The sequence below is a fragment of the Neurospora tetrasperma genome (genome assembly GCF_000213175.1).
Source record: "Neurospora tetrasperma FGSC 2508 unplaced genomic scaffold NEUTE1scaffold_81, whole genome shotgun sequence".
In the NCBI taxonomy this organism is placed as follows: Eukaryota; Fungi; Ascomycota; class Sordariomycetes; order Sordariales; family Sordariaceae; genus Neurospora; species Neurospora tetrasperma.
In genome coordinates, this window is record NW_009799179.1 from 2,592,369 (window position 1) to 2,608,253 (window position 15,885).

The 15,885-nt window shown below is 53.5% G+C and overlaps 5 protein-coding genes across 5 annotated transcripts; all 5 read left to right on the forward strand.

Annotated features, from left to right (window-relative positions):
- Window positions 1–685: 685 nt before the first annotated feature.
- On the forward strand, window positions 686–2,842 carry NEUTE1DRAFT_71164 (uncharacterized protein; the record flags this gene model as incomplete). The annotated part of the gene is made up of 2 exons (XM_009857338.1): window positions 686–1,445; window positions 1,501–2,842. 2 exons carry the CDS (start codon window positions 854–856, stop codon window positions 2,604–2,606), a joined length of 1,698 nt encoding a protein of 565 aa, XP_009855640.1.
- A 1,532-nt stretch (window positions 2,843–4,374) lies between these two features.
- NEUTE1DRAFT_125576 (uncharacterized protein) lies at window positions 4,375–7,020 on the forward strand (the record flags this gene model as incomplete). Its single annotated transcript, XM_009857339.1, has 4 exons — window positions 4,375–4,450; window positions 4,535–4,565; window positions 4,641–4,957; window positions 5,018–7,020. 4 exons carry the CDS (start codon window positions 4,375–4,377, stop codon window positions 7,018–7,020), a joined length of 2,427 nt encoding a protein of 808 aa, XP_009855641.1.
- Window positions 7,021–9,087: 2,067 nt separating this feature from the next.
- On the forward strand, window positions 9,088–9,947 carry NEUTE1DRAFT_53237 (uncharacterized protein; the record flags this gene model as incomplete). The annotated part of the gene is made up of 2 exons (XM_009857340.1): window positions 9,088–9,671; window positions 9,773–9,947. 2 exons carry the CDS (start codon window positions 9,088–9,090, stop codon window positions 9,945–9,947), a joined length of 759 nt encoding a protein of 252 aa, XP_009855642.1.
- A 983-nt stretch (window positions 9,948–10,930) lies between these two features.
- On the forward strand, window positions 10,931–12,552 carry NEUTE1DRAFT_89860 (uncharacterized protein; the record flags this gene model as incomplete). Its single annotated transcript, XM_009857341.1, has 2 exons — window positions 10,931–11,052; window positions 11,127–12,552. 2 exons carry the CDS (start codon window positions 11,024–11,026, stop codon window positions 12,232–12,234), a joined length of 1,137 nt encoding a protein of 378 aa, XP_009855643.1.
- An 850-nt stretch (window positions 12,553–13,402) lies between these two features.
- NEUTE1DRAFT_118602 (uncharacterized protein) lies at window positions 13,403–15,339 on the forward strand (the record flags this gene model as incomplete). Its single annotated transcript, XM_009857342.1, has 3 exons — window positions 13,403–13,521; window positions 13,780–14,828; window positions 14,884–15,339. The coding sequence occupies 3 exons, from the start codon at window positions 13,501–13,503 to the stop codon at window positions 14,969–14,971; spliced, it is 1,158 nt and encodes a 385-aa protein (XP_009855644.1).
- Between the last annotated feature and the right edge of the window lie 546 nt (window positions 15,340–15,885).

The window sequence follows — 15,885 nt, forward strand, 5'->3', positions numbered from 1 at the left end:
CCCCCATCCACAGATTCTAGCCTACTGTGTAGAGGTGGTGCTTGTCTTGTATTACTCGTAAGATTGCCAAGGCCGGGACCATTGGCGGCAGGCACAGTAGCCGGGGGATAGCAGGGAGAAGCTTCTATACAGGTCCAGCCGCTTGAGTGCCCGCCGAGCGGACTCTTCAGTGCGGCAGTGGGACAGCGTCCCTCTTGCGTCACTAGCTTGGGCGCCTTGGGAAATCGATCCAATGCCGAACCATTGATTCAACTTTTGACCTTTCGAAATTAAAGACGGGAAAGGTTTCATTCACTCTTCTACCGCTTGTCTTTACTGCCGCAGAATATTCCCCATTATTAATCGGCTACCAGAAACCAGTTCGCCACAATATCTTTTTCTATCAACTACGCCCTCGAATCCGAAAGCACCATCGAGCTGCCGCCGCCAAACGAGCCCGACCAGGACCCCCACCTCTCCGTGGCCTCGAACATCCCTCCTCTCCGCCAGCTTTAAGTCACTGCGCGTGCGCTGTACAACATTAGTCGGTGCAGTCACAGCTTCGCGTTACGATAGCGCATCCTCAAAATTACAAGCAGATCGATAGATTCACCTTCCCGCATCCGACCTCGACTGCCTGCCCTCCAACTCAGTCCTTTCCCCATTTCTTCCCGTTTCGCATCAGCTCCAGCTGCCAGAGACCAACGTCTTGTCCCCTCTTCCTGACAACTCTCAACTCAAGATCCGGCACCGGGCTCTCGCGTACTGCATTTCGTTTATTTGGGAAGCTCCTGTTGACAGGACCCCCCTGGCCTTCTCCCAACCCTCTACGACCATCCCTTCGAACGCCATCACTCAACCAACGGTCTTCGCGATGGCTGATTCAGAATCTATCGCGAACTTTGCGAGCATCACCGGGGCCAACGACACAGCTGCCAGGCGCATGCTGGAGCTGTGCGGCGGTGATCTGGAGCAAGCCATCCAGCTCTGGTTTGCCGACGAAGAGCTCCAACGTACCCTTTCCAACCCCGCGACAGAGACAGCTCCCGCTGCCGCTTCTCGATCTGCTGGCGCCTCTCGCTCGTCAAGCCGGCCCAGCCGGCCCAATGTCGGCCGTGAGGACGCTGCCGGTATTATTCACATCGACTCCGACGACGATGATATCCAAATGACGGAAGACGATGACCTAGGACAATTCGACGACTCGGGCGATGAGGCGACGAGGGCGGCCACCATTGCTCAGAGGGCTCAGGAGGAGGAGGATGCCGCCATGGCAAAGAGACTACAAGAAGAGATGTACGGCGGTGGTGGATCCGGAGCTGGAGGTCCAAGCGGTGAGGACGACGTTCGTGCCCCCATGGCCCGAACGACAGAGACTCTCGTTGCCCCAGGAGGCTTCGGCGGAGACGACGAAGAGATGTTTGAGCAGTTTCGGCTGGAACAACAGAGGGTGAGGCAAGCTCGGGGTAAGTTTCCACAAGTTCCAAGGCACTGTTCCATGTTATGCTAACACGCTTTCAGCAGGGCGGCCCCATAACCCGTTCGCACAGCCCACTGTTTGGGATCAGCCTCCCGATCCCATTCCCGGCTCCGCTGCCGGTGGTGTGGTTTCTCCCCCGACAGGAACTGCCTCAACGCGGGCTGGCCGTCTGGCAGAGCTTTTCCGTCCCCCGTACGAGTTGATGGCACATCTTAGCTGGGATGAAGCGCGTGACGAGGGCAAGGAGGAGAAGAAGTGGATCATGGTTAATCTCCAGGATATGGCTGATTTCAACTGCCAGGCCCTCAATCGAGACATTTGGAAGGATGAGCCAATCAAGGAGCTCGTTAAGCACAACTTTGTCTTCTTGCAGTACGACAAGACCGACCGCTCAGCCGAGCAGTACATTTCGTTTTACTTCCCGAACCAGACACACGAAAATCCTCAAAACTATCCCCATGTCTCCATTATCGATCCCCGCACAGGCGAGCAGGTCAAGGTGTGGAGCGGCGTTCCGTTCCCCAAACCGCTGGAGTTTCATGCTCAGCTGGCCGAGTTCCTGGACAGGTACAGCTTGGAGGCTCACGCTAAGAACCCCGTCCTCAAGACAAAGCAGCCCAAGCAGGTGGTGGATGTGGACAGGATGACGGAGGAAGAGATGCTTGAGATGGCACTTCGCAACAGCCTCGAGAACGGAGGCAATGGCAGCTCTTCAGCGCCCAAGGTCCACGACCCTGATGCGCTTACCAGGCCGACAGACTCCACCAAGGGCAAGGAGCGAGCCGATGAAGAGCCCGCTGAGGCGGCTCCTGAGCCTGAACCTGAGACTCCCTCCACCGAGAACTCCGTTTTTGCTCAGATCGCCTCGGACCGACCGCATGTCGAGCCCCCCATCGACCCCGCCACGGTGACGAGACTGCAGGTCCGCAATCCCCCGCAGCGCATCATTCGCCGATTCAGACTTGACGAACCCGTTCGCCGTATCTACGAGTGGCTTAAGGCCGAGCCCCTGCCGGGCAAGGAGGGACTCGAGTTTGAGCTCAAGTCTATGCCCGGAGGCGTCAACCTGCTTGATGTTATTGATGAAACGATCAAGGAGGCCGGTCTGGCTAATGGTACTGTCATGGTTGAGTTCATTGAGGAATAGGATAGCCATGAGCCTGTTGACGAACTCACACGCAAGATGGGTAGGCCCGGGTGGATGGATGACTAGAGATGGCTTTATTTCTAGACGGGTTATTATACCTTTTTACAGCACAAGGAAGGATATATCGTTTTGTTTGTCCGCACAGCGGGGAATTGGCGTCACTGGGAGGACTTTTGGAAGGTATACAATTGGGAGGACAAAGCAGACGTCTCACAGCTGAAGAGAACAGAAAGAGGACAGAAGAAGGAAACAAGGCGCATCATGGGTCATAACATTACTTGGCTTTCTGTATCTTGTTGCTTTGATTACCCCTCTTCTAGCGTGGTTATACGTATATCTAGGGTACACGCAAAACGATAGATGACTCAAGGTACCACTTCTTCTGTCCAAAAGGCGTCCCCTGTTAGCAGAGGTAGTCCATCACCAGTCATGCAGCATCTGCTGTGGTGGCTGCCCCATGGTGGTGAGGAAGTGGAATGCGCCGGCGTGCACGGTTACCCCACAAAAACCACACGGGTAGGCAAGGTCAAAGCTGCAAGCGTGCGACGAAGTGTCACTGCTGCAGGGCAGGGCAGGGCACCCCTCTGATAATTGTTAGTGCATGCATGTCGTTGACCCCCGCATGTGAATGTTTTGCACGTTCCTTAACCGACACCTCATGTCCTCATGCTGTGGCCTACAAGAAGATAGAACTGAAAAGAAGTGGAACACGAGGAAGAAGAGATCGGCCTTGCAAGACGCGAACTTGTATTTTGTAGATTTTGACTCATGATGCCCATCGCATGCGAACACCTCAAGCGGTGGTGCTTTATACCTGCCCTACGAATGAGGTTCCGCTCCTCAGCCAGGATCCCAGAATCCCAGACGTTGCTTCGGTATTTTGTATGGCACTACATACATACACTATCTGGCTGCCCTCCCTCTCTCCGTTCCCAAGAGATTTCTGCGCGTTCCTGATCGTCCAGTCGATTGACGAATGGGAGGAATGCTCCGTCTGTGTAATTTGGATGAAGGAAATCGAGCATCTTGGCTTGGTTCCTTCCACGGTTGTTGATTCGTGAGCTACGTACCGCGCTACAGGTACAGTACCTGCTGGTGAGACACTCGGCGCTGAACACAGTGCGCGTGGGGAGGGATCCATTCTCCCAAACATGGAGCGGGCTGGGATCGCCATTTCTTAGGTAACCTTCGCGGATCCGTCCCCTGCCTCCATTCAACTTCCAGTGCAGTGTAAACATCGGACACCTCCTTCCAAAGTCCCAATTCCTTCATTCAGATCGACCTTGCTCACATTTTTGCGCTTGCGCCCTCCAACCTCCAGTATTCTTCCTCTCTAGCATCCGACCGACTCCTCGCGTGACTGAACTCCCCAGACTGCTTCGCGACACTCCGAGTCGTCCTTGGAACTGTGGCGGTCATCGGGGCTGACCTGGTCCCGCCAATTGTTCGAGCTTCCCCTTGCTCAGTCCCCCGTGTCCCGGCTGCACCTACAGACTGGACCAGAGCATCATCCTAGTCACCGTTCGCTCCCGCCCTTGATCGCCCTCTCCTGCCTCGTAGCCCTACGACTTGTGCTTCTCGTCGCGCATCTTGCCCACTGCAATAATCCTTTGCGACCTTCGAGCGACATCCCACCACGAGATCCGACCCAATTGGCGCACTGTTGTGTCCCAGGCAAATCAACCAACCCATGCGACCCTCGTTCGCCTGCACCGCCGTCTGAGATAGAACCACCTCGCCCCTCCGCACGACTCACGTTACGTACGCCATGGCCGACCGCGAATATGACGAGCACGAGGGATCTGTGGACCCCGAACTCCTATACACCAAGGAATTTTGTATAGGTTGGTTCACCGAGCGTCCAATACGCCCATGGCCCTCGGCGCCATTCAAGCGGCGGTTGCTGACCAGTAGACCGTGATTTGCAGGTGGAGGTAGTTTCGGCAAGGTCTTCAAAGGGTACCCTACCTATCCCACGTCTCTCCCGCCATGCTCTCGCAGCGTCGCATACTAATCTCTCTACCCAAAATCCAGTTTCGACAAACGGAGTGGCCAGGCAGTAGCTATCAAGGTTATCGATATTGAAAGCGCCGAGGACGAAGTAGAAGACATTATCCAGGAGATCGCCATCCTTTCCGAGCTACAGTCGCCCTACGTTACCAAATACTATGGTTCTTACGCCAAAGGCGCCGAGCTATGGATCGTCATGGAGTTTTGCTCGGGGGGTAGCTGTGCCGATTTGATGAAGCCAGGTCTGATTGGGGAAGACTACATCGCCATCATCGTTCGTGAACTGCTGCTGGGGCTGGACTATTTGCACCAAGACAAGAAGCTACACCGCGATGTCAAAGGTAAGGGACAGCAACTGGCAAATGCACATGTCCCGTTAAACAGCTTTTGCTAACCGCTAGTAGCTGCCAACATCCTCCTTGCTGCCAATGGCCAGGTCAAGCTAGCTGATTTTGGTGTTTCCGGTCAGCTATCCGCGACCATGACCAAGAAAAACACATTTGTCGGCACCCCATTCTGGATGGCCCCCGAGGTAATCAAGCAAAGCGGCTACGATCACAAGGCTGACATCTGGTCGTTGGGCATCACGGCCCTTGAGCTCGCCAAAGGAGAGCCACCCTATGCCGATATCCATCCCATGAAGGTGCTCTTTCTGATTCCCAAGAACCCGCCCCCACGCCTGGAAGGCAACTTCAGCAAGGGATTCAAGGACTTCATCGAGTTGTGCTTGCAGCGTGACCCCAAGGAAAGGCCAACGGCAAGAGAACTTCTCAAGCATCCCTTCGTTCGGCGGGCAAAGAAGACGAGCTATCTGACGGAGCTCATCGAGCGTTACAACCGGTGGGCGGCTACGCACAAGCAAGATGACGAGGAGTACCATGAGCCGGAGGAGAACAACTATGTTGAGCAACGGAAGCATATCAATGAGGACATGTGGGACTTTGGCACAGTGCGGCTGGTTAGTGACCGCGGCGGTGTTGTTCACAGGCCCGGCATGTTGAACCCGATGGACGAGTCGACACTCAATGCGAGATCTTCGAGAGCTAATGAGAGCGCGGATAACCGGGACGACTGGAGGAGAGAATCTAGCCAAGCGACATCCAAACTTGCAGTTGACACCAGTGGGACGGGCACCGCGAGGCAACCATCACCTGCGAGGAAACCTGTAGGAACGCCGAGCACAGCGATGCCGCCGCCTCCGACCAGAGTCCTTGTGCCTAGTTCGCCTGTCAAGCAGCAGATACAACAACTAGAGCAACAGCAGCATCAATCGAGGGAATCCGCAACGCCCCGCACATCACTAGCCAGGCCGGTAGCACACACACCATTAGGCAGTTCTCCAGATTATGATCGTGTGCTTCAGGAACAGTTACGACGGGATATTGGGGGTATGAACCTCGGACCGGCTATCCAGAACAGCACACAGCCACAATCAGCATTCTCTCCATCACAGTACAGCCAACAACCTACATCTTCACCGTCAAGAACGGCTGCTGGACCCATGAAGTTGCCCGAGATTCCCCCATACAGAGGAGGACAACAGCAACAGCAACAATCCCCTCAAAAGCTTACCAACCAGCAAACAAGTCAGCAAGCACCAAACACCAGCAAACCTTTCCAGCAGCAGCAACAGCCTCCCCTCTACCATCAACCTTCGCGTGAATCACTTTACCGGCAGCAACAGCAGCAACAACCACAGCAGCAACAGCGTCAGCTAAATCACCAGCCATCGCGCGAGCAAGTGTACCAACAACATCAGAGACAGCAGTCACAACCTACAATGCTCTATCATCAACCTTCGCGCGAGTCATTGTACCAACAGCAGCAGCAACAACAGCATCAACGACGAGATTCACAGTATCAGCAGTCCTCTGGACAGTATCAACCTAAGAGGTCAAGCTACCATCAGAGTCAAGGGCTGAGCCCCCTAACATCAAAGGAGATGCCACGCTCGTCGCCATCAGGGAGCCGCATAGTGTCCACCTCGTCCAACCATGGCGGAGCCAGTACACCGTCCTCGTCATCAACATCACTGGCGTTTCCTTCGCCCGATCCGCCTAGTCCCAGCGGCGAGTTGGACGCCCTTAACGACGTGATTTTCCCTGCGCTAGAGGAGGCGCTCAAACGCCGACAAATCATGCTGCAGCAGACGTACCGACCGGAACCGGGGTATGCTCCAGCCCCGCCTACTCCGAAGCAGCAGCGTGCTGAGGCAGCCAACGAGAAGATACGCAAGTTGGTGTATAAGCTGGCACATGTGTGCAAGGAGATTGACCACTACGACAAGGCGGAGCCGGTGGGGATGGGCAAGGATGTTGGTGGGTTTCTGGAGGGACTGTTGGAGGAGATCTTGGTGAGGGTCGAGCCGCTTGATGTTTTGGGGGAGGATGGGCATGGTGGTTAGTGAGATGATGCGCGAGGGTTAGGGGTGAATACAGGGGGGCAGGCATGTTTCTGGAGGGGAAATAGAACTTAATGTATGACCGTCGACGACGATACTATGATGTGTTATGATCAGCATTGGACTGGGTTAGGGAAAACCGAGGCTTTCATCAAGCCGTGTTACCTACTGTTATGACCTTGAAAGCATCCGTTATGAAGGGTGTTTTTGAATAGAGTACAGGACTAAGATCTGTGAATGGAAACATGGATTACCATCTGGTGACAGAAATACATGTTCGGGGTTTTTGCTCTCCTAGTACGAAGCCTAAATCGGGCCCACGTCTTGTAAGACACTCGACACATGGATGGGTTTGTTCAGGCCTCAGGTCTCAGGCTTGTTATACACTGTCAATCACTCTTGTCTCATCTTTCGGGACCGGACCGGATCTAGTGTTTCTATTTTCCGGTGATCACATTCTGATTCGCGGCGATCACATGAACCGGATATGTAGAATCCAGTCAATGACCAGTTCGGAAGTGAAAACTTATTGCCTAAGCTTACGACTATGCATGATCACGCTCAACAGTGGACGCTTCAACTTGTCAACTGACTGATACAGCAAGAGACCCGCCTTCCTACGAGCTTCTTCAGGTTGGGCGATCTTTGTGTGTCCCGACAATGAAGAAGGATCACTCAAATACCAAGAGTACCTTACTACTACTGGTACTATCCGACGGGGCCATCCAGTAATTCCCAAGCCACTCATATTGTTAGATGGGCAGTTTAACGAACTGGCAGAAACATGAACACTGCAATGGTCACGCATGCCAGCAGCTGATCTTCATCTTGAGGATGATGTGTGTACGAGAAGAAAATGGCTTTATTTTTGGGCCACTCAATCGATAGCACCAAGATATTTTTGTTTTCTTGAACAAAATAAAATTGAAAAAAAAAAAAAGAAAAAAAAAAAAAACATTCTGACGTGCTGGTAACACGGGATATGATTTGCCATTCCCTTGAAGGGTTCGTTCACATCAGCTGTCACAAACGTAGGTAGGTACCCTTTCCACTGTCACTCGTTACTGCAGGCCGTGATGAACGTTCACAGTTGGATGGTGTAACATGAAATGAAGAAAAGTTTGAATGAGGCTACATTGATTTCATTCTCAGGCACATGTCGTCGTCGTCAAAAGGAAGGCGCGCTTGCTATGCTACCACAACAAGACTAAACCGAACCGAACAACATGAATGGCATGATCTCGTCATTTTGCCTAGGTAGGTACATAAATGACATCCGTCTCCCTTCCCAAATGATAACGTTACTCGAGCCTCCGTCTCTTTTCCTTTCCAAGTAGGTAATCAGAACATCACTAACGAAGAAACAACGAACCGGCCAAACCAAACCAAACCTTCAACCAACTACTTAGGGTCGTAGAAAGCGGAACGTGACCTCCACGAGAATAACGCTAAGATCACGACACGCCCAGAAGACTCTTCGTTGTCTTACTTGAACTGTACGGGAATACGAGATTTCAGTTGTTGGTCCAAGGTAGTATGTACGGGTTCATTCTAGTTTCCGGTTGTTGTTGGGTTGTTGGTTGTCCCTGCCGCAATTTCCTGTCCGCAGCGCGATCATATCGTGCTTGCCTCACTGTTCGGCTCATCTATGGAAACTACCCCGCTAGATGGCACATCCGCACTCTGCCGCGTTTCGTAGTCTTCTATCTTACCTACCTCTACGTGTTGGGGTCGAGCTGACAGTTTTAAGGTGTGGGGAACAGAAAGATCGAGATCAGGTGAAAGCAACTGATCCGACCTCAGAAGCCCGGACTGAAATACGTCTTTGGTGGGATACAATCGAACCACCTGGACTCTTCTATTTGATGATGGGTATATAAATTGTCTCGCTACTTCCCACCTATCCTGACGGAATCAGAAGTGCTTCGAATTCTCCAAGCCCAGAGCAACACCCAGGTCCCCTACCTGCCTACCTAAGGTAGTATACGGCTTTTCAGTCCAGTTTGCTTACCATCTTCAGCATCGTCTTACCTTCCATCAACCTCAAACAGCTTACCCCAAGCTCCCAACATGACGAACAAAACCAGCAATCGCTCGGGACTCCTCACCGGCCTCTTCCTCCTCCTCCGCTCAGTGGCCGCCTCCCCCGTTCCTGCTTCATCGGCATTCGGTCCCGTCGTCTTAATCCAGCAGTCCCCCAACCTCAACTCAAATCACGCCATGACCGCCTCCTCCTTTTCCACCGACGACAACCTCCCTGCAGGCTGTACCAACACCTCTCTCCACGGATTCCAATGGACCGTGTCCGACTTTCACTACTCCTCCTCTCTGACCTACACCACGCCTTCGCACCGCATCAACGGCGCCACGGTCCGGTTTAATCTGACTAGTAACGCGTTGCCGGAGCTGAATGTGTACTGCGATGCTTATAGCAGTGATTTTTCGGATCCGTTTTATGGGCAGAGGGTATATGATTGTACGACTGTGGTGAATTCAACTTCAGGTGCAAGTGACGGGAGTGAGGGAGGAGAGTGGGGTGGAGTGTCGGCTGGGGCAGGACAAATCCAAACGCAGTTTCGGTATTGGAAGAGTAGTCAGAGTGTGGAAGTGAGGCAGACTTGGGCGTGTGATGATTTGGAGGGGCCGGGGAACATGTAAGTTCTAGCAGCTGCTCCCTCTCTTTCTCTTGCCTGCTCACCAGATTGAAAATCACTAGAATAAAGTATGTGCTAACATCAACGAACGAACTCCCCAGGGCCATATTCTCGGCCAACGGCACTTCGGCCGCGCAGACGCCCAACTGCACCTTCGAAGAGCACCAGACGCCTCCCGCCGAGTGGAAGAATGGCGATACCTACTACTGGAATGTCCAGGCTTGCACTCTGTCCGAGTTCTCGTTTGCGCCGTCGGAGCTTCAGGTGTTTGCATAGCCTTTCGATCACGGCAACGGCGTTAATGACGGGACGGATGACGGATACGGATGCGGATCTGGAAGCGGGAACGGGCAGTTGCAGACTGCTGAGTAGTGACGGGTGGCTGATAATGAGTCTGCTCGACTAATGGGTGATTGATAGGCGTTTGGGGGGTTAAAACCTGGAGATATTTGCTGCGAGCTCGATGATTGCATTAATGGTAATACGAAAGATTGACTCGAAGATGGATCTCCATGCTTGTCAGTGGTATTCACGTGTCGTATACAATACAGTTTCCCGAAAACGAAAGCTGGCAAGAGTCCGCTTGGTACTCAACAAAAATTCGGAAAGACACCTAGAAGGGTCCCATTTCCAAAACCACCAAGCTTCGGTCTCAACGACAATATCAAAAATGGGGGCAAAATGAACCAATCTTCCTGACGTGGGTATCTCTCGACGACCCTCAAATGTCAGGATATCCTGAGGTCGGTGTTTGCTTGACTCTGCGCTTGACTTTCACTGTCATGGCCAGCGATTGGTCATGCTCCAAAAGAACAAAACGCTTCAAGCTGGATGTGTGGCCTCAGAAGTATGGGGATATTTCGTGTTGGTCTTACTGGCTACTACCAAACGACTGTCACTGGCTAGTACCGTTCGACAATCGTCCAATGGTTGTTGACGACAACGACATATTGGTGCATGACAGTAGCACTTGGCTTTTCCTCATCACCTAACCACCTATTTCCCCTCATGCATCGATGCCTAGGAAACCGGCATACGCAGCAGGGTGACGAAAAGGCGGGGTTGGCTGTTGAGCGTAGCTGCATATTGCAATGTGGCAGTGTTTGTTGGTTAGGTAGGTACGGTGCCTTTACGCCTTCGCCTTGAATTTGAGATCTGAATCATTTTCTTCCTACTCGACCCCCTCATCCGACCGTTTGTTCCAGTCTTCATTGCGCTTTCATGGGTTTGACGGATTCACTTTTCTGGGAACCCAACTCATTTACGTCTTGCTTCTCGAAGAACTCCTCTTCTGAATTTTTGTTCTTTTTTCTTTTTTTCTTGAGAGACAAGCACATAAAAACTCAGACAACATGACAAACCTCAAGTCGACCGCAGATCCGTAAGTAGAGACAAGCATGAATCAATCAATCAGGAAAACATAGTCGAACTGTTAGCTGACCAACCTGCGTCAAGGCCCCCTTACTACCCCCCTTCTATCGCCAGCGATATCACCAAATACTTCCTCTCCGCAACCTCGTTTCTCCATGGCCAAGTTACCGAGCTCAGCCGAGTCCTCGGACACAAAGTGATCATCGAAGCTGACTGGCAGCGTCTGCTGGACGAGTTCGGCGAACAACAAAAACCTACACTCGTCGAAGCAGCCTACGACATCATGGTATCATGGTGCGATGAGCTGCAATTGATTCTTGATCACCCGGATGACGATGATTGGTTGACTAGGCTTCTCACCCGTCTGGTCAAAGCCAATGGAAAGCTGAGGGTCATGTTGGATGTGTGGGAGAATAGTCAGTTGGGCACGAGTTGGTCGGATGAGAGAAATGGTTTCTTCGTGCACTTGCCGAAGCATTTTCTATTCGTAAGGAGGGCGTTGAAAAGGGGGCAAAGTGTGATTCGCGAAGAGTTCCAAAAGGAATTGTTGTCGTGCTTCGTGACGACTGCAAATGATAAGGAGGACTCGAACCCCGAGCTGGGAAAGGAGGCGTGGACGGGAACAGCGACGGAGTCACTGAAGCAGTTGAGTGTGAGGGACGAGAAGTCGGGAGAAGAAAGGTCAAGCAATGCCAATGGAGCTGCTCCGGCCGCTGCTTGTAAAACACAGCCGAATGTCGCGAACGCGAAGACGACCACAACCTCGTCCGCGTCTTCTGCCGAGCCAAAGCCAGCGAGCTTTCCTACTGTCGCCTCCCTCCCAACGCTCTCCGAGATCTGCTCGAGACCGCCCTACCATATCACCATCCAGGACGGGTCAAAGCCTGGTTGGATCAGCATTCATGGTAGCCACGGCGCTTCGCTGAAGCTCATTGACAAATATATCAGCAAATGGACCCCAAACGTCGAAATGGAGAGCGAGGATGGGCCGCCGACCATTGACAGAGCGGTGAATGGAGCGTTGACTACGCTGACGATCAGGAGGGTGGTCGTAGAAAGGTCATTCAGGGTGAGGCCGCAGTCAGTAACGATGCCGATGGTGTTGGCGATTATAGAAGGCACGCTGGGCTATGAGGTCGTCTGGCATGGAAGCGGAGAGTACAGGTTGAGGAGAGATGCGCCGTTTGTGTAAGGTGAGCGCCTGGTGATATGTAGTCCTTATGAGCCTCAACGCGTTTTCAATCGCGGTCATCGGACCCGAGGTCGATAAGGCGGGTCGAAGATAACCAGTGATGTTGTCGCTGGCGATCAACAAAACAAAGCCCCTGAGACCGGACCCTGGGTTCCTGAAAGGGAGCCTCATTGCGGATCGCGCGACTCGGAGTGGTGGATCCCGTCGTGGCCGATCAATGGACATATGGCTTATTTCTAGTGACGAAAGGGCATGAATAGGATGGGAGGCTCATTTTGTTCGGTTTCTGCGGAAGTTGCAATTATAAGTAAATTCGGACCCAACCCATGTTGTTGTTTGATGAGTGTCGTGTGTCCGAGTTGTTGACGCGAGGCGTTGCGTTGACGCGAGGGAGGTGACGTCGGAGATATGGTGGGTTCGAAGCGATAGCGCCGACGGGATTCGGCCAAGGCGACGGTTCCCCAAAATCTTCAGGCTGAGGACACGACAGTTTCAGTGGATGCTTCAGACGAATGTACAAGGCTTTTATCTCTTGGCAGTAACACTAGCACCCGTCAATACACTACAAACAAGAATCAACGGTGCCAGAAGGTAGTTAGAACCCCGATCCGCATGTCCTCCGTGTCCGTTCCGTAGGTTGACCCCGGGCCGACTCCGTGTCGGTCGGGCAGTGGGAGCTTTGTGTGTGGGAGTCCAGCTACCTCAGCTACCTATACTTAGGTGACAGAGAGCTGTCGCGCAACAGATGTCTAGACCACTGAACAGCAAGATGGAGCGCTAGAACACACTGACAGCGGGCGCGTAGAAGGCGTGTAGAAGGCGGGAAGGAAGTAGCACAGAGGACGTCACGGTGGGGCTGCTTAATCCGTGCACCCACACGCCGGCCACACGCCTGCCACACGCCCTGTGACGCTAGCCTTATCCAACCCTAGCGCGTCGAATCCGTTCTTGGTTTCTCCGAATTCTGGTTCCCCACCAAGGCAGGGTAGGCGTATCCCGTAGTGTACACTCTGGGCTGTAGACGATTGGAGGGGATCATTGGCAGCAGACTGGCTCCAGGCTCTGCATGTTTTTTGTGAGGCATTTGCCCTGCCTGCCCTGGGGGGGAGCCATATCTGCCAAATCTGCCAGTTCACCCGACTCGACCTCGAACCTCAAACTCCCTTTTCTCCAGTTCGAATATTTTTCCTCCCTCACCCTTCGGCCGCCGCTCCTTCAATCCCTCTCCGCTCTTGTCCTTGGTCATTGGCAAACCAGTCCTTCAAAATGCTCTCCAGAAACTCCATGGTATGTTTGCTCATACTGCTGCTGCTGCTGCTGCTGTCTTGGCTCCTTGTGCTTCTGCTGCCGCAAAAATCTGCCACCCGACGTCATCCCCGCTCCAAACTCAGCAACCATCTCGGATGGCGGGCATATTGGTCGCGTACATGACGCCCGCTTGTCAGACTTGCGCCGTGCCGCTACCGCTACGTGCCATGCCAGCACATGCTCACGATACCTACCTATACGGTCGACGCACGCGACTAACATGTGTTTCCCCTACAGCGCCTTGCTCGGGCCGTTGCCCAGCCCACCCCCCGCCTCGCCCGCGGCTTCGCCAGCGTCCAGGACACTCCTGCGCAGACCCTCCAGTCCGACATCTTCAAGCCCACCAAGTACGGCGGCAAGTACACCGTCACCCTCATCCCCGGTGACGGTATCGGTGCCGAGGTTGCCGAGTCCGTCAAGACCGTCTTCAAGGCCGACAATGTCCCCATTACCTGGGAGCAGATCGAGGTTTCGGGTGTCCAGGACAACGCCAGCCGCACCGAGGAGGCTTTCCAGCAGGCCGTTGCCTCTCTGAGGAGGAACAAGCTCGGTCTCAAGGGTATCCTCCACACCCCCATCAGCCGCTCCGGCCACCAGAGCTTCAACGTCGCCATGCGCCAGGAGCTCGACATCTACGCCTCCATCTCGCTCGTCAAGAACCTCCCCGGCCTCCAGACCCGCCACAAGGACGTCGATCTCTGCATCATCCGTGAGAACACCGAGGGTGAGTACTCCGGTCTCGAGCACCAGTCTGTCGATGGCGTCGTCGAGTCCCTCAAGATCATCACCCGCGCCAAGTCCGAGCGCATCACCAAGTTCGCCTTCCAGTTCGCCCTTGCCAACCAGCGCAAGAAGGTCACCTGCATTCACAAGGCCAACATCATGAAGCTCGCCGATGGTCTCTTCCGCGGCACCTTCAACCGCCTCGCCAAGGACTTCCCTCAGCTCGAGTGCAACGACATGATCGTCGATAACGCCTCCATGCAGTGCGTCAGCAAGCCCCAGCAGTTCGACGTCATGGTCATGCCCAACCTTTACGGTGGCATTCTCTCCAACATCGCCGCTGCCCTTGTCGGTGGCCCCGGTGTCGTCCCCGGCTGCAACATGGGCCGTGACGTCGCCGTCTTCGAGCCCGGCTGCCGTCACGTCGGTCTTGATATCCAGGGCAAGGACCAGGCCAACCCCACCGCTCTCCTCCTCAGCGGTACCATGCTCCTCCGCCACCTCGGTCTTGATGACCACGCCAACCGCATCTCCAACGCCGTCTACGACGTCATTGCTCAGGGGTAAGTTCTTCTACCACTGCGCCTTTACTAAAAACACGTGCTAACCCCCTCACAGCAAGGTCCGCACCCGCGATATGGGCGGCGAGGCCTCCACCCACGAGTTCACTCGCGCCATCCTCGACTCCATGGAGAAGTCTCTCTAAAGATACCCCGCAACGTAGGACAAGCCTTGGCCTGAATAGAAAAAGACCAATCGTTTAATCCGACTGCATCTGCGCTCATTTCCATCTTTCGCCTTTAATTTACACTGTATAACGGCCCAGCCGCCGCCGGCTGGTTGGAGATACCACGACGGAGGTGATTACTTGTTCTTGACCTGGACGAGTAGATTGGGAGAGAAGGGAGCATTCACCGTCTCCTATTATCCCTTGTATTGTACGTAGAGTTGGCTATACGAATTCCATTTCATTTGTCTGCTATATACCGGCGATCTTGGGGCGGGAGACAAGTCGTGCAATTTCCGAGCAATCCGAAGCATTTACACAGAATATAGGAGTTTTGGGTCTTATAGGGGGCTTCCCTCATGGCGCCTAGGTTGATCTTGAATCGTGTTCACAAGCTTTACCGAGCGGTCCGCTTTGTCTCTTCCGTATCTCCATCGCCTATATGGGGGTTAAGCTTTATCAGTGGAGGGTCTTGACTAAGGCCTGTCGGTGGAAATACCTGACATTCTCACTCAAATAGGAACCCCGTCAGGTACGCTACCGATACCTAGTTAAACAGGTCTCTTTAGCGCCCGGTGTCCACCATGGTCGGCATGCAGCTGATGCCAAGGGAAATAGGGCTCCCGGCTCCCATGTTCCGGCTCGCTGAAGTAGCCCCACGGATCGGACTACTTGTCTAGGCTTTGGATAACAACCACATTACCATCTTGTAAGGTATAGGTCAGGAGCATCGACAACGGTAGGTAACAACATCCCCAGATCACCAACACAATGTAGAGGAAGAGAAAAGGGGGCTGGTAGGCAAACATATCGAAAACGAACCGTCGGTATGAGCCAATCAATGGAAGTGGTTCTTCCATCCTCTTAATCACCTGAGTGTCTAGTCAAGACAA